The 25,393-nt window shown below is 37.8% G+C and overlaps 3 protein-coding genes across 3 annotated transcripts; 2 read left to right on the forward strand and 1 right to left on the reverse strand.

The window, feature by feature from the left end:
• Positions 1 to 35: 35 nt before the first annotated feature.
• Positions 36 to 13,958, forward strand: LOC109001116 (uncharacterized protein KIAA0930 homolog). The gene is made up of 12 exons (XM_018978257.2): positions 36 to 287; positions 433 to 634; positions 733 to 798; positions 1,744 to 1,850; positions 2,651 to 2,711; positions 9,091 to 9,150; positions 9,235 to 9,309; positions 9,983 to 10,162; positions 10,636 to 10,690; positions 11,449 to 11,571; positions 12,878 to 13,110; positions 13,592 to 13,958. Exons 1-12 carry the CDS (start codon positions 256 to 258, stop codon positions 13,613 to 13,615), a joined length of 1,218 nt encoding a protein of 405 aa, XP_018833802.1. The 5' UTR covers positions 36 to 255; the 3' UTR covers positions 13,616 to 13,958.
• A 3,496-nt stretch (positions 13,959 to 17,454) lies between these two features.
• On the forward strand, positions 17,455 to 17,907 carry LOC109001102 (basic leucine zipper 4-like). Its single transcript, XM_018978239.1, has one exon. The coding sequence runs from the start codon at positions 17,455 to 17,457 to the stop codon at positions 17,905 to 17,907; it is 453 nt and encodes a 150-aa protein (XP_018833784.1).
• Positions 17,908 to 18,871: 964 nt separating this feature from the next.
• LOC109001103 (MDIS1-interacting receptor like kinase 2-like) lies at positions 18,872 to 22,202 on the reverse strand. Its single transcript, XM_018978240.1, has 2 exons — positions 19,370 to 22,202; positions 18,872 to 19,215 (listed from the first exon to the last, which is right to left on the reverse strand). The coding sequence occupies exons 1-2, from the start codon at positions 22,200 to 22,202 to the stop codon at positions 18,872 to 18,874; spliced, it is 3,177 nt and encodes a 1,058-aa protein (XP_018833785.1).
• Positions 22,203 to 25,393: the final 3,191 nt, after the last annotated feature.

Here is a 25,393-nt window from a genome sequence, read left to right on the forward strand (position 1 = left end):
CCTGGAGCGAATGGGGTTCTCTGACTCTGTGTCAGCCTCTGGCTCTGTCGCATACAGTTGTTTCCCAAAAACAAAATTTACTGCCACGTTGTATCGGCGAGTAGTAGTATCGAACATTGTTCTCGCCCCAGCTAGAGCTAGTCCAAACGTTTTCCGGCATAAACCCTAAATCATGGTCTGATTTGACTAAGAATTTAGTTTAATTCCACTCAATTTACACCACGAGTGACACTCGGGCATCTAAACATTTGAAATATGTTCGGAGATGGAGGAGAGATGCCTTCCAGGTACAGGGAACTATACAGCTCGACCTTTCCTTCATTGCCTTATTTCCCAATCACAAATCGTTCCGAGTTCAATTCATTCAATTCGTGTCCGAGTCTTAAAAAAATTATTTAAAAAAAAGCCTGTTCGAAATTTTTTGTTTGATAGGTACGAATTGTTGAGCATGGTGAAGAAGCACTCGAACTCGTTAGGGAGAACCGTAGCGGACGAGCTGCCTAAAGATGATGCTTCCGAAGACGTCGAATTTAATCCGCGCTTTTGGCATGATGTCTTCGACTTATACTTTGTTCTAGGCAAGGAGTCCAGGGGACGCCAGGACGACGATCTTCTATTTTTCGTCAGAAAATTGGTATGCCTTTCTGCTCCCCCGCCCCTGGAAACGAAATTCATTTGGTTAAAATCCCTTCCATTTGTTAACCTGCATTCTTTCAATTTTTGTGGTTGCAGAGTTCGCAAGGATATGGTGTCATGGAAGCTGTTGCTCCTTACTTTGTACGTAGGTGGGCGGCTAAGGTAAAAGCGGCATGAAAAACCATTTTGAGCGTTATGCCTCTGTATTTGCGTGCTAAACTGAGTTCCTTTATGGATGACTTCCAATGCATATTGATGATCTTGTTGAGTTCCTTTGTGTTATTATCTTGCTAATAACACTCATTATAGTTACTTATAAAAAATAAAAAAAAATTGTTTACTAGGAGTTAATTATAGGTGCCAGAAATCTTAATATTCGTTTTATGAGACTGTTGCGACACTGAAAATGATAATTGCAGTGGAAATTTTCAGTTTAGTTTTTTTTTTTAGAATGTGTCGGACTAAGCAATATCTAGAAAATATAAGTAATTAATATGGTGGTATGTAGCTTGCACACAAATGGTTGGGACCACATACCTATTTCATCATTGTTAGCGTACAGTTGATGAGATGTCCTTTACTCTGAAATTATGTGCCATTTTCAGAAGTAAAAAGAATTAAGAACAAAAGGTATATACCTTTTAACTATGGCGTGAAGAAATCAATTTATGAGCTTCAAAAGTCAGGTGAAACTTGTGTGTTGGAGAGAGAAGATCAGGTATCATCATCGTAGACGATAAACGAAAACCTAGTGGAATGTAAAATAAAGTTTGACACAACAAAAATATGGAACTGAAAAAAAACCTTGTTCTCCACTTTGTGGGGGTTAAGTACATTGATCTTTCTGGCAACTCTTCTCTATTCTAGGTTGCGTCATTGGCATTTATATCCTTTCTAAATGCATTAAATAATGCTATTTTTGGCCTACTGCTTTTCATTTTTGGGGCTGTCAACTAGGGTTAACATGTGAGACGGTTCACCCGTTAGGCAATTGTTTTATGTTACTTCTTACTGCTTAAATTTAGTCATTGATTGGATTTGTGTGTTCGGTAACCTATCAAATTTCGCGAGTTTGATAAAACAACTCTCTTTATTTCTATCGACCAGTTGGATATGGTAGTCGGAGAAAGTTCTGTTGATGTGGATTGGAGGCGCTCATTTTACTTGAACTTGATTGCTCACACTTCATTCACTGTGACAGTAGCAATTTGTAGGTAATGTTTCTTCTTCGCATCTTTTGCATGATATATTGGTCTTGAAGTTGCATTGGACATCTTGTGCTTTCAACTTCTATATGCTTGCTTGTGTTGTTATTCTCTTGCAAGTAACATCATAGGCGTCTATGAATTTCATTGTTCAATTATGACAGTAATACTCTCATTTCACATGTGTTACCCTGGTTGGGAGTTTTGTAGTTTCCTGCATCATACTCATTATAATGCCTTTTTTTACCTATCAATTTTTTTTTTCCATCTCCCACAGGAAGTGGTTTGGTTTAATTTGAAACGGTGTTATTTCTGTATCTACACTGCATGATGCAATTGATTTATGCAGCAGTTCCTTGTTGCTGCCATCTAATTGATGTATGATACTGCCATTAATAAATCAATTTCTACGATTCTTCCTATTTTTGAGTGGATTGTATTGCTCATAAAGACCTTTAGGGGAGTAACAATTTGAGTTGCAGTGATCATAATATTCTTTCAGAATTGAGTTACAGCTTTAGTGGCAATAGATTGATTTCTAGCTCTGTAGGTTGAATTTAGTCATACCAGTATTATCCGCCCATTCTTTAGGAGTGAGTTCAACTTCTGCCAATATGAATGTCCTAAAATATTGGTAAGGAATATACCCATAGGGCCATAAATTAGGAGATATTAGAAAGGAAGAAATAGCAGTTGCTAACAGATATATTTTGTAGGAGCTTGCAACTGCAGTTTCCTTTATTTCTGCATGAAATATATTGTAGTTGTAAAATCTGAAAGATGGTTTTTTAATTTTGTTCTTTTTTCAGTCATCAGGACCTTCAGAATCGTCAAGCTGGGCAAGACAAACCATTGCTGCCTATATATAAGGTATTTGCGGCCTTAAGTAGTGCGGTAGACCTTTGTACACCTATTGTCAAGAGGAGGTAGTTTTTTCTGTTAGGCTATTTATTTTCCTTTCCATTTTTAAAATAATTTTAACCTCTGTAATGAAGTCTCTTTGTGAGAAGTACAATCTTCTTCAATTTGCAGTCAAGGAGAAAATAGATATTAAGACATCTCTGTATATTTGAGTGCCCTGCTCATTGTGTGTTTGTTTTCTTTTTTATGAGAGAATCATGGACATTATTTATTTATTTATGCTTTTGTTTTTAACCTTTTGTCCTGAGCTGGGAAATCTAGTTCTTTGCAGAAGATTTAGGTTGTGGTTATGTAATGTATGCGGTTAGCATATTCATCCTTTGATGAGCCCCAGGTTGGCTGTGGGCCGTGGCCATGGATTGTTGCTTCCCTGATCAAGAAATTTCGATTTTTTCTCTTGAAGAACCAGAAGGATGCTGTAGCAAAGTGTTTTGTCAGATGAACTTTAATTCTTAATAAAAAAAACTCTGGCCTGGCATTTAATCCGTATAGTTTTTCTCTCCGTACAGTTTTTCTAACATGAGTGAGCTTTCTGGTAATTCTTCCTCTGGAATCATCTAATTTTTTCTGTGAGGTTGTTATTGTTTTTAAGTTAAGATGGGTGCTGTAAAACACTTGAAAATAAGATGTTCATCTTATCTCTCGAGGGGGGAAACTGTTTTCGTATTACTGAAAGAGGTAGGAAGTTTTCTAAGGTGATGTCTTTCACCACTTCCTGTTCTCGCTGGCTGGCAAATACGATGGAGGAGTGCTATTTTGCACAGGGAAGAAAGGAGTTCTACAAAACTTTTCGAGCTGGGTCCAAGGCATTAGTTGCTCATCGGCATGTTAATTCTTTCGGGCTTTACCTTGAAGTAACTGAATACGATGGTCATGGACGTCGAGGAATGCTGGTGTTCCCGACAGGGATGGAAGGACAGGGGTGGAAAAATTTGTCCATGGATATGAAGCTTATGCTATCTTGTTCCTCTAAGGGTCAGACAGTGGTTCAAAATGGAGGGAAGGGGAAAGAGGTGGGTGGGCAAGCCAGGTCCTATGCGGAGGCTGTTAGTGGTGGTAGAGTAGGCAGTAGGGTGGTGGTGCATAGCAATACATGTCAGATTTCTCATATTGGAGAAAATGACAGAGAAAGGGGGTGCAGGGGAGTGCTCTCGGGCTGACAATACCCCCTTACTAGAAGTACTTGGAGTTGTCTTGTCAAGTCCCTGCGCAGTTGAAAGGGAGGAATAGATGACCACCTTGATTTAAAACGGGAACTGAAAGACGTGAAGGGTGAACTTAGTAGTCTGAAGAAGGCTATTGAAGCTATTGTAGGAAATGTGGACTTGGGCCTAGGAGTGGGATTGGGTCATCAGGGGGCTAGATTGAGGCTGAAAGCCAAGATGGGCCTGGGCCGTTCACGCTAGGCCCAACCCAAGATGAGGTGGCTCCTCAAGAGGGCTAGGCCTTCACCTGTGAAGGGCCCAAAAGCCATTGGGCCGTGTGGGTTGCTGGCCCAACAACGGCAACTGTTGTTGACAACCATCGACGGCTCGGAGCCATTGTCCTCAGGGACCGCTTCCGGTGACATCTGCGGTGGAAACCTAGTTCCGGAAGCAAACTTGCGTACAGAGAAGGGTGCGCATCTGATGGGGAAGTTACCGGAAGCTTCTTCGACTTGTGGGGTGGCACAGAAGGGTGTGATGGACCCCTTTGGGTTGACTACATCCTTCACGACGGTAATAATGACGTCGCCAGCGTCTGTGGAAACATCTTTCTCACATGAAGCTACAGAGGAGAGAACTGGTATGTCATCGGGAGGAGCACCGGCTCGTGGGGTGGCACAGAAGGGTGCGACTGACCCATTTAGGTTGCCTCCTGTCATTACGACGACGATAACATCGTCGCCGGCGTCTATGGAAAGTGCTATCTCGCAAGAGGCTACAGAGGAGAGGATGGGAGAGCTGTTGGGTGGGTCGAAACACTGTGAACAGTCACAGAACTTGCCGATGGTAAGTTCTGGGCCACCCCTGGTGTCCTCAACTGCCCAGATAGTGTGTTTGGTGCTGAAACTTTCTTCAGCTGCCGTGAAACTCAATTTGGAGGACCATCACAGTGGGGGAAGGCTAGGTAATTCATAGGACAGTGCAATGGAAGGTATTTTGGTAGTTTGTGACCCTCCAAATAGAGGGGAGATGATGATTGAAGGAAGGGTGAATGCAGCAAGGGGCAGATGCCCTGTTGAGGGGATAGAACCCACTCCATTGAAATCTTTTCATCCTAGGGTTTCAGATTGGGTAATTCAAACAGCTATGGAGATCAAACATCTTGTTGGGATTATGTGTGGGTTTTGAAGATGAATTTTTGGCTTTACTCACAGCTGTTGAAGCTGCAAATACACATACTAAAGCTGGTCCCTCGCAGGCTTTGGACAGAAAGAGAGTGAGAGAAATCAAGAGGCTTATGTGGGATATGAACGATGATGGAGGGGAGCATAGTTCTTGTCGGAGGCGTGGAAAGGGAAGGGCTACGATGGTTTTGTTATGAAACCAAAAATTATATCTTGGAACGTAAGGGGGCTGAACGAGCAGGCCAAACAACTCCAAGTCAGAAACTTACTTCGACAATGGTAGGGTGATATCATTTGCTTGCAAGAGACCAAACTTGAACTAATTACAAGGCAAATAATTCGTAGTTTGTGGAGAGGGCATCATGTTGGATGGTCGTATCTACCTTCCAAAGGTGCATCAGGTGGTGTTCTTATTATGTTCGATAAAAGAGTTGAGGAATGTGTGGGTGAATTCACTGTGGCGTGCTCATTCGTAAATGTAGAAGATGGGTTCCGTTAGGCATTTGCAGGTGTATATGGTCCAAATAATGACTCAGAAAGCAGCTTATTGTGGGAAGAATTGGCCGGAATCCTTAGTTGGTGGGAATTACCAAGTTGTATAGGGGAGACTTCAATGTATCTCGTTTCCCGAGTGAACGGTCAGGTACAACCCACATCACTCCCACTATAAGGGAATTCTCTGGTTTCATTTTAGAACAAGAGCTCATGGATATTCCACTAACGGGAGGCTTATATACTTGGTCCAACACTCGAGATATCCCTTCTTGGTTGAGAATCGATAGATTTTTGTTAACTTCAGATTGGAAATTACACTTTCCTGAAGTTATTCAAAGACGATTACCTAGAGTTTGTTCCGACCACTTCCCTAGCCTTTTGGATTGTGGAGGCATCCAATGAGGCAGCAGGTATTTCAAATTTGAAAATATATGGCTTAAATTTGACGGTTTTGTAAACAGGGTCAGGCAATGGCAGTCTTTGTATGAATTTCAAAGATCTCCAAGCTACATTCTGGCAAGGAAACTAAAAGCGTTGAAATATGACTTGAAGTTATGGAATGAACAACAATATTATATTACAACGACGTTCCCTTATGGAGGAGTTACAGGGCCTAGAGGGGGAAGAGGAGGCAAGAATTTTGAACGAATCTGAAAAAGTTCGCAAGAGACAGTTAGTTATAGATCTTGGACGATTTTTACTAATGGAAGAGGCCTCTTGGAGACAGAAATCTAGGGCTTTATGGCTTAAGGAGGGAGATAGATGCACAAAATTCTTTCACAGGGTGGCTAATTCGCGCTGGAGGATCAACGCTATAGATACTTTAATGGTTGATGGTGTTAGTTGATTTGGATCAGCCAAGTATTGAAGAGCACATGGGACAATATTATGAACATCTTCTAACCGAACAACAATCTTGGAGACCGTTAGTAGATGGGTTGACTTTCTCAACTTTAGATCAACAGGGTGCAGGGTGGTTGGAGAGGCCCTTTGAAGATGAAGAAGTATGCAAAGTTGTTCGTGGCATAGCTAGTGATAAGGCCCCTAGCCCTGATGGTTTTACCATGAGTTTCTTCCAAAGCTGTTGGGAAGTGATCAAGGGTGATCTTATGCGGGTGTTTCAAGAGTTCCATTTTTATGCTAGTTTTGAAAGAAGCCTCAATGCCACCTTCTTAGCACTCATACCAAAAAAGGTGGGGTTAGTGGATGTTTGTGATTATCGTCCTATTAGCCTTGTGACTGGGATCTATAAGATTCTCTCCAAAGTGCTAGCAAACTGATTGAGTACGGTGATTGAGAAGTTAATCTCAAAGCCACAAAACGCATTTGTTAAAGGTAGACAAATCCTATACTCGGTTCTAATTGCAAATGAGGTGTTGGACGGACGTCTCAAATCTCAGGAACCTGGGTTAATCTGCAAACTAGACATGGAAAGAGCCTATGATCATGTCAACTGGAAATTTCTGCTCTATTTACTTGAAAGATGTGGTTTTGTAGAGAGATGGAGGAAATGGATAGAGTTTTGTATCTCAACAGCTCGATTCTCTATCTTGGTGAACGGTTCTCCAGCGGGCTTCTTTAACTCCTCTCGTGGGTTGAGACAGGGAGATCCGCTATCGCCATTACTCTTCCTATTTTTCATGGAAGCCCTCAGTAAGATGATTGTAGGTCTTGTGGAAGGTGGCTCTCTCCACAGTTTCCTGATGGGGAATGGTTCTCTTAATATTTCTCATTTGCTGTTTGCTGATGATACTCTTATATTCTGTGGAGCAAATCTTGGGCATATCCAATCTTTGAGGGCTCTACTTCTTTGTTTCGAAGTCGTTTCGGGTGTTAATTTGGCAAAGTTTGAGATGGTGCCAGTGGGTAATGTTCTTGATGTGGCAACTCTAGCCTCTCTCTTGGGATGTAAGGTATCTTCTCTACTTAATCAGTACCTTGGATTACCATTGGGTGCTTCCTTCAAATTAAAGTAGATTTGGGATCCTGTGGTTGAAAATGTGGAGCGTAGGTTGGCATCTTGGAAGAAGTTGTATTTATTTAAATGTGGTAGGCTTACATTGATTAAAAGTACTTTCTCTAACCTACCCACCTATTTTTTGTCGTTATTCCCACTCCCAGCAAAGATTGCCAACCGTATCGAGAAGTTACAACGTGATTTCTTGTGGAGTGGTTAGGAGGATGAGTTCAAGTTCCATCTGGTCAATTGGAACACGGTATGCATTCCAGCTTCTGGGGGTGGTTTGGGTATTTATAATTTGATGAAATTCAATCAAGCGTTATTGGGTAAATGGTTGTGGCAGTATCAACAAGAACGGGGGATTTTGTGGAAGTCTGTCATTGATGCACAGGTTGGGTAAGCATGGGGCGGTTGGTGCTCGAATGAGGTATGTGGTTCACATGGTGTAGGGTTGTGGAAAAACATTAGGAAGGGTTGAGAGATTTTTAGGAGACAAACCCATACTGTTGTGGGCGATGGCTCTCGCGTCAGATTTTGGCATGATAAATGGTGTGGTGAACGTTGTCTCAAAGACACCTTCCCCACTATTTTTGAGTTAGCACGAGTAAAGGATGCAGCGAGAGCGGACCTTTGGCTTTTTCTAATGGCTCCCCTCAATGGAATGTGGACTTCACTAGGGCAGCCCAAGATTGGGAGTTGGAGGTTATTTTAGACTTTTATGCAGCTTTGTATTCAGTACGTATGACCGAGGGTATGATGGATGGGATGTTTTGGAGCCCTTCCAAAAAGGTAAATTTACGGTCCGATCATTTCACAAAGTATTATCGGACCTGGGTAGGCTCTCATTCCCATGGAAGAGCATCTAGCAGACCAAAGCTCCTTCAAAAGCAGATTTTTTTGTTTGGACAATAGCTTTGGACAAAATTCTCACCACGAATAATTTCAGGGGACGTCGATTAATGGTATTAGACTGGTGTTATATGTGCAAGAAAGATGGCGAATATGTTGATCATTTGTTTCTACATTGCGAGGTGGCTAGGACCCTGTGGGATGATTTTTTTACAGGACTTGGTTTATCATGGGTTACGCCCTGCAGATTGTTGGACTTTCTAGCATGCTAGAGAGGCCTTCGAGGAAATACACAAGTTGCAGCAATATGGAAAATGGTCCCTATATGTATGTGTTGGTGTATTTGGCGGGAGCGAAATGATAGAAGGTTTGAAAACCAAGAGAGAACAATGGAGGAGCTGAAAGTTTTTTTCTTTAAAACATTGTTTTCTTGGGTGGGGGCTATTGTTTGTATGGACTTAATGTCCATAACTTTCTTCTTTCAATTGTACATTATAGATAGGTATTTCTCATGTATACTTCCTGTGGACTTGGGCTTTGCCTATTATTATGAATAAAACTTCTTGATTACTTATAAAAAAGAAAAAACTTTAATTCTTAGATCATGTTAGCTCAACTTCAGTGTCTTGTAGACCACCAAACTTTGTTCATAATTCATGTATGCTAGTGAAGTATGGCTTGTGGCATCTTTGCAGGTCGTAAAAACTGTTTATGCATCTCCAAGTCGTGTCAACTTTCATTTGGATTCCAAAAAGGCAAGTATGTGTATGTAAAAATGTTATTTTCTTGAGTTGCACCGCCTTCACTTAAATTTCTGACACTGTTGCAAATGTGTCTAGGAAGTGGAGACAACACCTGCCTATCCAGATATCTGTTTTGCAGTGGATGACTTTGATTCTACTTTTGATGCAATGGTAATGAGCTTGTTTAAGTGCATACAGTGTCATACTAATTTAATAAATTTTATATTAAGTTGCTATTGCATTAATGGTATGGTGTGTGGTGTGGAGATAAGGCTTTTAGGGTAGTTTATTCGGATAATATTGTTCATCTCTAGGAAGCTTTAGCGATGGATCATTTACTTTAATCTGAGGTCACTTATCAATGGTATGCTGAGTTTAACTGTGAGGCATACACATGATTGGGAGGTGGAGATTCTTACTTCGTTGTGTGATCGTGTGGTAGATACATTTGGGTTCAAAAGCAGGCCTGTTTTGGTTTTTCAAATTATAGCAATATATTCATTAATATTCTTACGAGTCCATCTACCCAAGTTGTTTATATCCACAAATTCAAAATTGAGGGAAGGGAATGAAAAAGCAAATAAATGACAATTACTGAAATCAATGATATATCTTATTAGACACGTCTTTGACATGAATCTGTTTCCCATTTAATAAAAAAATATGCATATATTTTGAGGTGTATATCATTTGGATCCATGTTTATGTCCCAAAAGTCTTGACACTTTCTGTTAACCTACTGCAACACTCCTTTATGCATGTTTGGGAGCGGCTATGCAAAAAATTTGAGTCTGCTAGATTTTTGGGACATAAACATGTGATTTTATTCCGACTATCTATGCAGGTCTTGACAGAGACAGACCACTGCTTTTGTGTACTCCTCAATGCTAATGATGGGGCAGCATTTCCTAGTAATGATGCAAATCATGCGGCAAAATCTTCTAGTGAAAAGGAGCTACAAGATTGCAGTTCCAGCAATAATTCATCTTCGAGAGTTGATACCACTTTGACCAAAAGTACTAAGGTATACATATTAATATTATTATCAATTTCTTGCCCCACCAGTGATCCGACTTGCTGAGCTAATGCTTTTCCTGCTCAGGATATATTTGATTGCTGCCCGTGCATTACTTTTCTCTAATGGACATCTGTTATTGACCTGCCAAAGATAGTCTGTAATGCTGATGTACACCAAATGTTGAGGCTGAAGGATTGGTCTCCTACATAACTGCGATTGACTAGTGTTTGCAACCCCCCTCCCCCTCGCCCCCCTTCTCACAAAATCAAAGTTGACCTCCGCTTAAGAAGTTCAAGCTTTCACCTTCCTTAGGACTGAACCAGCAACTTACTGCTATTGGACAAAAAAGATGTCATGCCTTATACACACACAAGCTTTCTTTAAGTATATATGTATCTATAAAGATGGCATGCCTTGTACACACAAGCACTCAATTTGGTGCTTGGAAGACTCATTTGACATGGTCACAGTGATTGCAGCTTACTCTCTTCTCGGGATTTGTGAGCTATAAAATGGTTTGCAACGCATATGATGGTATGTCTTCCTGCAAAGTACTCTCTCTCTCTCTCCCCCCTCAAAAGATTAATCACTTGAATTGAAAATTCTTCTTTCTGTAGTTTCATTCAGATTTTATGTATGCTGACTTTGCCTTTTAGATTAGTCACTTATTTATTTATAATGTTCTTTAGTTTTAGCTGAGCTCATGCATATATTTGTGTTGTTTTCAAATGTTGTACGTGCGAAATTATTGATAGGGGAAACTGGTGTAAGTATGCTGGATACGACTTTGGTTCTGGTGTTACATTTGAACTTTCATCTTTCATTGCTTAAAGTCTAGTCCAAGATTAAATAAAATCTATTAGGATTGAAGATCCATCTGGACAACCAGGAACTGTTGGAAGAAAGGATGGACTATTTTGCCTTGGAATGTCTCTTTCTTTTTCTTTTTTTTCCTTTTGTCTTTCTTTTTTTTCCCAAAAACTTGGGATGTCACTAGTTGTCTCTGGTAGTAGTAATGTTGATGCATTCAGATGCTTGTTTTACACGTCACTATATTATTTTGTGGATACATCCATTCTTCCACTTTTACCAGCTATGGCTCTATTGTGAGACTTATCAAAAATTTTGCAGACTTTGGTGCGCAAGAGTAATCATTCGCGAAATATAGCGTTGTAAAAATTCCATCTGACTTGTGAAAAAATATATCTTCTGACTTATGCAGCTAGATCTCCGATTAGGCTTCACTTTTCAGAATAGCCTTTGTTTTTGACATTTTATTCTCTCCTTTACAGCTGGAAAGTCTCGATTTGGGAACTTTCTGTCATTTGGACATTCCCCTGGAAAAACAGATAGACTATACATGAAAGGTCCTGGTGGACGTGGGGAAGTTGAAGTTGCTGTTTCGGGTGTTGTAGGTATGAACCTTTTTCTCTTCATAAATCTAATAATGTTAAAAACCCTGTTACATTCTCTCTCTCTCTCTCTCTCTCTCTCTCTCTCTCTCTCTGTTTTTATTTAATTTTTTTTGTAAGAAATCCTAATTAGAAAGTGCAAAAGGCACAACCAAGTACATATGATTTATACTAAAGACACAGGCAAACCTGAAAGAGCAATGATACAGTCACAACCGAGCTACAATTCATCTACTACCTCCTCATAAAATATAATTTTTTCAAATTTTAGATACATCAAATCAAAATCAAAATCAAAATTCAAAAAAATATTATTTTATTCAATAGTAGTTTTAAGAGTAGTAAATTAGTTGGAAGTTTATCATTTCTCAACCTGTAATGGTCACCAAGTCACTGACAAACCTCTTTTTCTTCCTTAGAAAGAAACGTTGCATTCATCAGCAGTACATGATTTTATTAAGGTTTTCAGTGGGACTCTGATTATTTTAGTTACATTGATCACATTCCAATCACTTTCAAAGTGAGTAAAAAATTGGATGGTGCAAAAGAAAAATAGTAGCAGCATAGAATTAGATCATCATTTCTTGCCTTCTTATTCATGTGTTTGACAGATATGGTTTTGAAATTTGTCATAAATGCTTTGCTTCTTACAGAGAACTAAGGATTGAAAGTTGAAACCTTTTAGGTGTCCCTGGATATCCTACCCAACTTGATTCTAATAGGTTTCATTGAGGAAGCCTAATTTAAAATGTGGCAAGCCTATAGGAAACTGTGGCGCGTTTTACAGGGAATTTGGGCAATTTTCGACCTTCCTCTCAGCCCAGCATTCATTGCTTTTGTGCAGAAGGGTCTTTTCTTCTCAGTGGTGGCTGCGGCCTTTTTTAATGAACCATGGGTACCACACGAGTTGTCAATTTGAATTTCTTGATTTCTTTTTTAATTTTCAACGTGGAATGTTATTTGCAGATCTTAATTTTCATTTTTTGGTTCTGGGCATGACTATTGGGCTGGCTGATTGGGTTTCTGTTTTCTATTATTGATTGTGATCTGTTTCAAGTTCATTATCGACACACCAACTCAAGTTTGGCTTGGGTTCTGGATGAGATAGATATTCTAATGGGGTTCAGGCTTGGAAGGCTTCCCATTCCAAATCTATCCCATTTCAATCCGTACATAGAACACATGCTATTCCTGGTTTCCTGATTGGTTTTGTGAAGTAGGTGTTGTTTTTTTCAAACGATTGATATTATGAAGTGAAGGGTATATTCTAAGATTGTTTGATATACTGAATCTGGAAGTACAATATCAGATCAAAGCCAGCAGGACTCAGGCCCCTTTTCACCTGTTATATCGAGTAGAAGATTTGGGATTGGCTCAATTTTTCGTAAAGCAGCAACTGTTGCATCAGTGGCAGCAAAACATGCCTACGCAGCTGCTACAGCCACACACTTGAGTTCTGCCGAAGAAATGCTACCTCTGAAATGCTGCTTAATGTCCATTTCATTGCCCTGGGAGTACATTGCTCGTGACCTGTTGTTTAAGGTGAAATCTTGGTTTTCCAATTGCTTTCTATTCTGTGTTGTTGCTGTCAAATCCTCTTTGTTTACCTGTTAGGGGCACTTTTTAGTTTTTACCCATGCTTCGGTTTGTTTACCCGATCGCCTAGCGTCACAACTGATGGCATTAGTTGGTCACGTTTTTTAACTGTGCATTGCCACTAGAAATATGAGATCCCAAAAGTCCAGTGTGTGACCTTGATCTTTTGGATTGACTTCCTCAAAGGTGGCGATCTATCATTCTTTGCATGCCTGGAAGAATCACTAGGTGTCGTTTGGATTCGGAGATAAGTTGAGATGAGTTAAGATGAATTATGAATAGTAATGAGATGAGTTATGAATAGTAGTGAGATTTATGAGTTAAAGTTACTGAATAGTAGTGAATAGTAATGAGATGAGTTGAGATGAATTGAAATGGACTGTGAATACAAATGAGACCTAATCTAATGCTGTGATTTCAAACGCAGGGGACCCCTCATGTGAACTTGTAAGGACCTTGTGTTTACCCGTTGCTGAAAATTCTGAACAGCAATGGAAGTTATACGTGGCTGGCAAGTATGTGTGTATTTTTCATGGAGTTAGCCCCTCCTTGTGTTGTGCATATCTGGTGACGGATTGACTGTCACAGGACTTTTGTTCAAGTATTTTTGTCGATCATTCCATTTAAAGTCCACAAATTCAACGTCAGAACATAGTCCCCAAAATCAGGCTTTGTGATATTGTAGACTTGAAACAAATAAGATGTTGAGGTGGCATTTTGTTCATTGGTGTTTTGTATAAAAATTCAACGATTTTTGAAAATTCGACTTTTGAGAACTTGGTGATATTTTTTAAGATGATCTAAACCGGCTATATATATTTACCTTCCACTGTCTTTCATTAAACGAGGCTATTATTCGCATTTTTTTTAATACTTGAATCACTTGCCTTCAACCGGTTTCTTGTTGATTTTGTGTATTTTATCATTTCGGTGTGATTCTATATTGAAAGTGTTGGCCATCCTAATCTATTGCAACGGACGCCACAAGTCCAGCAACAACAAAACACAAAGGAAGCCCTCGAACTACCTAGATTGGCTAGTCGGTATGTTCCCCCACATAACATGGTTGGTCGAGAAGTTGAGGTTCAAACTTCAAACCCTCGCACTCAAATGCCACCTGAGTTAATGATTGTGATAAAGCGTCAAACATTTAGATAGTTACTAGCAGCAATGCTTTTCCTCGTTACAAAGATGCACACACAAAGCAAACATGAAACAGCAGCTTAATAATTATATATTTTTTTAAGACCAAGATATGAAAAGTGTGGCTCAGGAGCGGAAGGCTGACAAAGGAAACAAAACATGGGAGTTGCAAAGCATTTTAATGGCAGTTTGATAACCATAAACAAGACATCACTATCAAGGGCAATGCTATATTTCTTTCGAAACTTATCATTATCAAAACTTATCGAGGGCATAGTTAGTACAAAATTCAGAATAAATGACAACGTTTTCCTACACTAGTTTTGTTTGCAGCCCATTCAAAAGAGTAATGATGCATGAATATATAACACTTTTTTACAATTTTTATACAACAATATGTTAAAATAAGTGTATTTGTGTGACGTAATTTTATAAAAATATTTACCATTTAAAACATGATTGTATAAAAGTTGTAAAAAATGATTGTAAGTGTATCATTTTTCTATACTAAAAACCTCACATTGATCAGTTGAAAGTAGCACACAGAAAGAAGGGATCGAAAGACAAGATTCTAACTTTCATTTTAACCACGCATTAGACTTTCAAAAACAAAAACAAACAAAAAAAACAATAGAAGTACTCGTCCATGTTAGACCCCACTTATTGTGTCCTCGAGCATGCATGCTTACGTGCAACGACAATTAAGACCAACTGCCAACTAAGAAAACTACCCAGTAAATTACAAAGAATATTCCTTATTATTAAACAAATAAAACTATAAGACAACAATGGTAGTAGTGTATGCCATGTTCAAAGCCACGAAAAAGCCTTCAATCTCTCCGTAGATCCAACCTCCTTTAGAGAACAAACAGGACCCTAGCTGTAACTCAATGAAAGCCAGTATTATTCTTCTTTTCATTATTATTTTGGGCAATTTTTAGTTCGCATGCAGAGCAAAGGAACTTTATATAAGATGCGGAATTTGGTACTAAAGTAACTATTCATTAGATTAATATCTCTTTGAAGGGGAAAGGAAAAAAAAGGAACCTTTGAAACTTTCTTTTTTGTGCAACAACTTTAACTTTTCTTTTCTTTTTATTTTCCTTCTTTTTTCTTAGGTTAAAACTTAAAATGCAATTTTGGTCATTAAACTATGAATCCTATTTAAATATAATTGAGTTATTGGATTTTTTTTATTTGTTTTACTCTTTCACTGTGCAATTGCAAGTGACCTGTTAAGGATAATAATGTAATTTGCTTTTACTACTTTTAGAATACTGAATTCACATGCCTTTATAAAGTCTAATATATAATACTATTTTTATAATTGATTTTTTTTTTTTATCTCTAATTATACCGCGATTGATATATATGGTGCATATCAATTAAATTTATATTTAAGTTATTGATATTAAAAAAAAAAACTACTTAAAATATACTATATAAATCGACGTGATTAAAGATGATAAACTCGGAATGAAAAAAAACATTATTTTAATTGCTATTTCAGAACATTTGCCATTTTTTCCAGATACTTTAGAACAATCAATACTTAAAAACAAGGTAATCGGTAATCCATATTTCTTTTTCTCATTTTGCTGTTTCTTTTCTTCTTTTTCTAGAATGATAAAGTATGTATCTTTAGATGTGTAGAGCATTGTCATTAATTGGTTTCATCAAAACCATCTTCAAAATTTAGCTAAAAGTATATATTTTGCATAAAATCAAAATCATTCAAACTATATCGGATTAGTCAAAATAATAATATATCTATTTTTTTATATTTTACAATTACACTAACCATATATTTTAATCATTTAATTTTTACTTAAATTATTGTTTCTAACTAATTTTTTCCTCGACCTAATTTCAGCATGTAATTAATGTGGCCAAAATCAAGAGAGAGCCAAAATCATTTGCAGCGTTGAATTCATGTGGGCACCTGGAATGAGGAGTAGATTATAGGACCAGAAATGTGATATAAACAAAAAAAAAAAATATTAATATCACTTTTGGAATAAAATAGTTGATATGATATTTTGAAATAAAATATCATTTTTGAAGATGAATAGTTCATCTCTAAATATAAAGATAGATTTGAAAATACTATAGCTCAAATTTGGAGTTCTCATTATTTGACTAATCCAATACAAATCATTTCATCTATATTCTTTTAGATTTTGAAGATGCACTTACATTTGGCTAAGTGATCAAATAAAGGAAGATGATTATATTTTTCGGATTATTTAGCCAAGTTCGACTCTGCATAGTTCCTACATGACTTATCATATGCAACATCTATGTTGTTAATTACACACATCCCCCACCCCCACATTTTTCCAAATTTTCGGATGAATAGCTTTTCGTCCTTTCCTCTAGGTAACCGACCTCCTCGTGTAGTTTTCAAGCTTATAAGGCCTCACAAGAACTTGGCTGCAATATGCTTGACAACCTTTCTTAATGTATAATTTGCTGTTAATTTGTATGATTCTTCGTGATTAAGTTAACCTAATCTCTCCCATTAACCCATCAAAGTAGTTAGATTATTCTATTGAAAAATTATATTCGTCATCTCTATACTATACACATATTTTTATTTTTTTATCTTTTATTTTTTAATTTTTTAATTTTCTTAACATGTGTGTGGTGTAATGAAAGACGAAGAGAAGAACTGCTATGTTTGGATGTTGAGCTGAGCTAAGTTGAGTTTTTTATGAATAGTAATGAGTTGAATAGTGGAGAGAGTTATGTGGGGTCTATTTAAATTGAATTTAAAGTGTGTTTAAATATTATAATGAGTTTAATACTTTTTATAAAAAAATTAAAAAATGTTATGAGTCACATGTATAAAGATGTTTTAAGTTAAAAAAAGTTGTGAGTTCCATGTATAAAAAGATTTTGAATTGGGATGAATTTAATAATTTAAGAAATAAATATTTAAATATTATATTCAACTTAAAATTAAACTGAAGTTGAAATTGAAAACAAACGCTTAAGCAGACAAAAGTAGCCTCACTCCTACAAAGTGCTTTGTTTACATGGACCCACGTTTGCTCTTCCACTCTGCTTAAATACCCAACCACTCCACCTCTTTCCTTCCCTTTTCCCCTTCCTTCCTTTCCACCTATTATATTCACTCCTTTAGCAATGGTTTTGTCCCAAAAACCGGTCGAATTCCGATATCCAATTTCCAAAGAAATTGGGTTCACGACAGATGAACTCCAACAACTCTTATCCTTCTTTCACTCAGGACATTCGGTCGGTCAAAACTCCAGTACTACTTCTGAAGACTCGTTCCGAGCTATCTATTCTAATGATGAGAAGATGCTTCGGCGCATGAAATCTAATCGGGAATCAGCCCGACGGTCACGCTGGCGAAAGAAGAGGCATCTTGCCGACCTTAAAGACAAAGCGAACCAATTGAAAATGGAGAATCAAGAATTGAAGAACCAGTTGGGCCTAGCTTTACGTCAGAGTCACGCGATAGGGGAGAATAATCAAGAGTTAATACTTGAGTCCATGACTCTTCGTGCCAAACTTTCGAATCTATACAGGATTTTATTTACCATGCAAACACCATATAAAAGCATGAAATCCTGAATAGAAATCAAAGTTTATAACCAAATAAATTAAAGCTTAAACTCCATTATATAATATTCAGATCAGCTTAGAGCTTTCTCTTCTAGTGTGTCTCTCTCTCCCTCCCAAAGGCAAAGAAAAAAGCTAAATACACATCGATCGAGCTTTGTCGCTCTGTCTTCGATCCCCCCCTTCTTTTTTAAAGGGTTTTGCCGCTGCATGGTAAAGTTCAGGCAACTAATATTACATGTAGGGAGCTTAAAGCCTTAAAGCTGGCTAATGAGCGATCATATTTTGTCCGCCATGCATGAATGTGTGGTGTGTATATATATAACATGTTTTGTTTGATAGGAGTTATTAAGTATTTAATTTCGAAATATCAGACATGCATGTAGTATTCTTATTTTATTATATATAATGTCGTTCGTTAAAAACTAGTATTTATACAAATAATTTGAATGATCGAAATTAAAGATAAATAATATATGTCCACACATACAAATAATATATAGAAGAATCATATATATATATATCCACACAAAATAATAAAAAAATAATAATTGTGCGTAAATTAACAACTAAAAACTAGCGCCATCATTTTAAGAATAAAAACTTTAATTTTGATAAGAGTGATCATAGCGTGCGCTGTATGATCGTTTTGTACAATAATATGTTTTGTGCAATTGATTAATCTACGTACCGACTGGCGCGCGATTGCCACCCTCTAAGCTCATCTACGAAAGCTAAGCCTAAAAAGGGGTAATTCGGTCCGACCAATACAACTTTATGCCATGATCATATTCATGATGATAAACTACGATTTCAAAAAAAAAAAAAAAAAGGTATTCAATGTTCATTTACATTATAAACTGATTAGTAGCAGCCTAGCAGGGGATGAGCGGCACTGGCCGGTTGGGCCGGTCGGGTCGGGAGTTGGATTTTCCTTGGACGACATCCGTAGTATAAGACACGTACGGTATCCTTTCTAATTAATTTGATCCTGATCTCCACGTGTAACTCGGCCACAAATCTGCAGAGACGTTGAGGCTGATAACACCTGAGAAACCATGTACATGGTTGGCCTAGATTTTGGATTTTCACGTAAGCAAGAAATTGCAACATTTGCAATCTTTGTTAGTTCATCCGCAACTGGAACAGTGGGAGGTGGAAGTCTTTGGTCCAAGACATTCTTCAGCTTTATATTAGCAAGCGGAGACCTTGCAAAGAAAATGAAATCACCCACATGATTTCCTTTGATTACTTCAAGTGCTAACACTCCAAAACTATAAACGTCACACTTCTCGGTCACCTTCCATGTGTAAGCAAGTTCTGCCAAAATTTGGAAGACGTTTTGGGGTTAGGCCGCCAGGTGGATCGAGGCCGACGTCGTACATTCTTTGTATTTATATGTATATGCTTAATTTGCATGCGCTCTTATGTTAAAATAGACTGCTATATATGTAAGCTATATATATAGTTTTACCTGGTGCAGCATATCCATATGTGCCGGCAAAGCCCGTCCAATTGGATGAGTCTAGATTCAAAAGCTTGGCAGTGTCGAAGTCGGAGAGACGAGCTTCATAATCAGAATCCAGCAAAACATTCTTGCTGGCTATGTCTCTATGAACAATCGGAGGTGAGCACTCATGATGCATGTATGACAAGGCATGCGCCACTCCTTTCACGATATTCACCCTTCTACTCCAATTCAATTCTTTAGCTTCTTCTAATTTGCTTAGGATCCCGGCCAAGCTTCCCTTCTCAATGTAGTCGTAAATCAGAAACGAATGTCGTGCGTTTGAACAAAAACCATGCAGTTTCACAATGTTTCGGTGTCGTACTCGTGTTAATGCCATAACTTCGTTAAAGAAACCTTTTCGATCTATGACATAGTTTTCCTCACATGATGAGTTGAATCTCTTTACAGCTATAATAACACCCGATGGGAGATGAGTTTTGTAGACACTTCCACATCTACCTCTCCCAATGCAATGCATGGCATCAAAATCCCCCGTGGCTGCAATGATTTCTTCGTACATTTTTTTCCCGTCAAAGGTTGATATCAAATTCTCGTCTTGTGCTTTTTGCAAGTTTCTCCTTTTCCTTATAAATCTCCACGTTCTCATCACGACAAATAGAAGTATCACTACTCCCAATAAAGGGGATATTATTTTGATCAATAAGATCCTGCGGCCACTTGGTGGGTCATGTTTGCATGTACTGAGTGATTGGCTGCAAGGTTGCAGGCCTTTGACCTTGCCACACAATCCTTTGTTCCCCTCTAATGCTTCAATCGGAGCATCTAGAAAAGCTGTCTTGTTGGGAATGGGGCCACAGAATTGATTGTATGATATGTTGACGTTTAACAATCCGTTCAGTACATCAAAAGCCCTAGGAAGGATGCCAGAGAGATTGTTGTGGGAGATATTCATTGTTAGCAAGTTTTGCAAGTTCTCGAACTGCATCGGTATCTTTCCTGTGAGATGGTTATGACTCAGATCCAGCTCGGAAAGGTGACCTAACTCGCACATCTGAGTCGGAATTCCACCGCTGAAGTCGTTGTTACTCAAATTCATGTGGAACAGTAGTGAGAAGTTCCCTACGCATCCTGAAACTGAGTTGCTCAATTTGTTCATGGACAGGTCAAGCCTTTCAAGCTTTATCATGGACCCGAGCTCCGAAGGCATGCCGCCTGAAAGTTGATTATGACTCAAGTCAAGGCACCCCAAAGAAGTCAACCTTCCAAATTCCTTTGGGATCTCTCCAACCAAGTGATTTGAAGAAAGATCGAGGTGTTGCAGTTCACTTAAGTTTCCGAGCTCAGGTGGTATGCTACCAGTAATATTATTCCCCCACATCAATAGACTTGTTAGCCGTGAGTTCCTTCCCCATTTTGGTGGAAGTTCACCATAAAAGCTATTGTTGCTGATGTTTATGTAATCCAAGTCTGGATATTCTCCAAAAACTTCTGATATATTTCCAGTCAGTTGATTGCCATCCAGACGAATTCTAATCAAACTTGAGCAGTTTCTCAAGCTCTCAGGAATCGGACCTATCAAGTGATTACCGTTTGCAGTAAAACTATTAAGCAATCCACCTTGACAAATATTTTGTGGCAAGTAACCAGTGAATTGGTTTCTTGCTACTCGAAATACAGTCAACCTCATGAGATTCTCGACCTCTCGAGGAATGGAGCCAGAGAGCTGGTTGTCTCGAATGAATAAAACCTCTAACTTGCTTAAGCTACCAATTGTAGCTGGAAAGGAACCATTGAGCTGATTTTCGTGCACCTGGAGACAGACAAGAGACTTCAAGTTTCCAACGGCTTCCGAAATGGGGCCAGAAAGGTTATTATGGAAGAGATACAGGAATGTAAGATTTCCTAATTCATATAATGATGTTGGGATAGAACCAACAAGATTGTTTGCTGCAAGACTCAGATTCTTCAAAGATTCCATATTCCCTATATTTGCAGGGATGGGACCCGAAAGTTGGTTGGCAGACAAGTCCAGCACTGTTAGCCTTAGTAAGTTTCCAACAGTTGGAGGTATGGGACCAGTTAAACTATTTGTATACATGCAAAGCTCAAGCAAGTTCGAAAGGTTTCCAATTTCAGAAGGAATGGAACCAGACAGTGAATTGTTATAGAGATACAAGTAAGCCAATTTGCTTAAATTACCAAAAGAATTAGGAACAGGACCTTTTAAAGAGTTGCTATGTAAGGCAAGCTCACCAAGAGACCTTAACTGACCTATTTCTTGAGGAATCGAGTCGTTCAGCTTATTTTTACACAAACGCAGAACCTCAAGGTTTGCGAGCAAACCGATTTCTGGTGGGATTTTTCCCGAGAACTGATTGGCCGACAGATCGAGATAGATGAGTTTGGAAAGAGAACTGATCTGTGGTGGAATGTTACCGAGGAGAGAGTTCATTCTAAGATCAATATATTCCAGATTACGGAAAGATGAGAATGAGAACTCTTTGAGTGAACCACTTAAGCTTGAATCACTAAGATTTATTCCGACGATACTTCCAGTACTGGAGTTGCAAACAACGCCAACCCAAGAACACGGGCTTCTGCTTGAATTGCGAGCAGAAGAAGAATCCGTGGCATTGTCGGGAGGGAAAATCCAGGAAGATAGATGAGACTGGGTCTCGTATTGCAGGGTGGCTTTCCATGCGAGAAGAGCATCAGCTTCTTCATTAGAGGAAGAGGTTGAAGAAGCAACATGCATTGATGAAACCACGATGATCAGAACAAACCAAACAACTAATATCAGAGAGCATACCTTGTCAAAGCTGCTTGATGATCCCATATTAATGATTTTGTGTTGCATTGCGTGATGCATGTGATGAGCATATATATCCTACTCATGGCTTCATTGATTGAGTTTATATATATATATTTCGTCCCTAATTTCCAGTTCACAGGATATTCCCCAATGACAACTTCCTTCTTCTTTCCTGTTCTTTTCCTTGACTGTACGCATGCACGTAGGACGTTGTCCAAAAATTTAGACAGATAAGACATTGACATCTGATCACTGAGAGCGAGTGCTCCATGGGAGTTAAACAGTTTAGAGCAATTGTTTTTCCACGTTATATACATCGATCCTTCATAGTCCTTAATAGATCTAATGATCTTTTGTTTTCTATTTTTGTCTTTCTTCATGTGGTTGATAAGCACCCTTAACGCGACACGTCAGGCCGGCACATACAAAACATTAATTGACCAATAACATGATAATTAGTACTATTGTTTGACAATTGCATTTTGTATTTTTTATATCATCTTAATTATTACATGACTTATTATATACCTTGTTTCTCCCTACGTAAAATATATCGTAATCTATGTACGTATATTAGTCAGCAAACCTGTTCGATACGGAAGAATAACTAAATTTATACCGATTAAACGATATATGTCATTGTCTTGAACCGAAAGAATATTTCTTTTTGGCAAGAATTTAAAAAGTTTCACATTTGAAGATAAAATCATGGTACTGATTTTAATTTAATTTCTATTAATATTCTTCCATTTATTTTCCATTCAGTGACGGTGTTGACCATGACAGCATATCGGATTTATTTCCTTAAATCTATGTTTCCAGGCAACCTCCATTTTTCTTTTAATAGACAGGAGCAAGAGTTTCATTGGCCGTTATTTTCCTTGCAGCCTGCTGCTAGCTCGTCTTTCCCAAGACTACAATTGACTATTAGCACTACAAGAAACATAGTTTTTCCCGGCGCTTAAATTCGTCGCAAATAACACTATAAATCGTTGTAAATATTTTTTTACAACGATTTATGCTGCACCGGACGTTCGTCGCAATTGTAAAGCCTTTTAAAAGATTCGCCAGCGAAATACAAAATTCGTCACCAAAAATTTTTATTTACAGCATTTTTTTCGCTGCTAATATTATTAATTTCGCCGTAAATAACGTTAGCATTTCAATCTCGTTTCACTGTAAAAAAGTATTTGCAGCGTTTTCTATCGTCGCGAATATGCAAAATATCGCCGCAAATATCTTGATATTATTTTTAGCGTGTTCAAAAATCGCCGTGAATAATATTTTTTGCAGCAGTTAAAATCGCCGCAAATAATATTCTCTTTTCCAGCGAGTAATTATCGCTACAAAAGACTATTTGCAGCAATATGTAATCGCCGCAAATAGTATTCTATCACGAAAAAATTATTACCGGGGACCTATACTCATCGGAATTGCTTTCAGGTAATTAAAAAAAAAATACACAAAACAAAATGAATAAAAAATATAATGCATATCCAAATTATATTCAGTATTAAATTTCTGGATGGCCACACAAAGCTCAAGCTATATAAATTGCAATTTAGTATTTATATCAAACATTTATATCAAACAATAATGAATCAACTATATATACAACCACACCACCTTATTTTATATTCTAATAATATTTTATTTAACTTAAACTTTTATCTCAATTCACTATTTAAACCTACCTTAATCTACATATACTTCTCCTATGCTTACTTACCCATCACCGTCGCTACTGACGTCCACGTGATCATGTTCCATTTGATTAAGGCTGCATTTGGATGTTGAGCTGAGTTCAGTTTAGTTGAGTTGAGTTTTTTATGAATAGTAGTGAGTTGAATAATTGAGAAAATTATGTGGGACTCATCTAAACTGAGTTTAAAGTGTATTTAGATATTAAGATGAGTTTAATATTTTTTATAGAAAATTAAAAAATGTTGTAGGTCCCAAGCATAAAGATATTTTAAGTTGAAAAAGATTGTGGATCCCATGTGTAAGAAGATTTTGAGTTGAAATGAGTTTAATAATTTGAAAGTTGAGTGTTTGGATGTTAGATTCAGTTTAAAATTAGACTGAGATGAGTTTAGAAATTAAACGCAGCCTAAGAAAAAAAGACAAAAAAGAAAAACAAAAATGTTTGGGTTTCTATGAAACTTCCACACGAGGGAGTATATAACTTGAGCCCATCTGCAGTATCCAAATAATTGAGCAGACTGGCCATATAATAACATTAAAATATGTAGCCGATTTGGTCAAAACAATTTATAATAGAATATATAAAAAGGAATAACTATAATTATTTAATAAGTAGAGGGGTGAAACGTAAAGTTATGATTCAAAGTGAGAATATATTGTCGAATACCTGCATGTAATTAACTCAACATTTATCCCAAAAATCGTCAACTATTATAGTTTATTGACGCCGCATCAGAACATGAGATTATTCTAATGACCAGCTAAACAATAGAAGCTAGAGATTGAGATTGAAAAAAATCATAAATAAAAATAAACTCTATGATTAGAGTTTTACTATAAAATAAATCAATCATCTTTGAAGCCTACAAGTCGGGCTTAAATAGCTAACGAAAAATAGCAAAATCGTAATTAAGGCCAAACAATATAATATAGAATAAGATAACTACGACTAAAATCTACACTAAGAATTCAGAATAAAATTGTTACTAAAGATAAACATTATCATAAAAGAAAATTAACTAAAAATGAAAGAGTTGAATAAAATTGACGCTTCGAAGGTAAAGATGGTTGATTTGGGCTGAATAAAGATTTCTGGATTTGGGTCATATGTGCGATTATGACACTTGTAGTCAAAATTATAATTAAAATATGAATATCGCTCATTTCTCCTTAGGGGTGGGCAGCGGGGCCCCGCCCCCACTATCCCGACCCCTTCCGCCCCGCACCCGGCGGACCACCCCGCTAGATGCGGGGCCACCCACGGCTGCTCTGGGGGGCGGGTGGGGGTAAATACCCGCCCGCCCCGCCCATGTATATTATAATATATATAAAAAATAAATAAATAAATAAAAACCTACGCATGAAACGACGTCATTTCATGCGTAGGTTTTTTGTTTTTTTTTAACCCAGAAATGAAACGACGTCGTTTCATGCCTGGGTTAATAACGAAATCCCCCCCCTCCCCGATTCCCTCCCTCGCTCACTCTCAAACTCTCAGTTCTCTCTGTCTC

Source organism: Juglans regia, chromosome 8 (genome assembly GCF_001411555.2).
Source record: "Juglans regia cultivar Chandler chromosome 8, Walnut 2.0, whole genome shotgun sequence".
NCBI classification, from domain to species: Eukaryota; Viridiplantae; Streptophyta; class Magnoliopsida; order Fagales; family Juglandaceae; genus Juglans; species Juglans regia.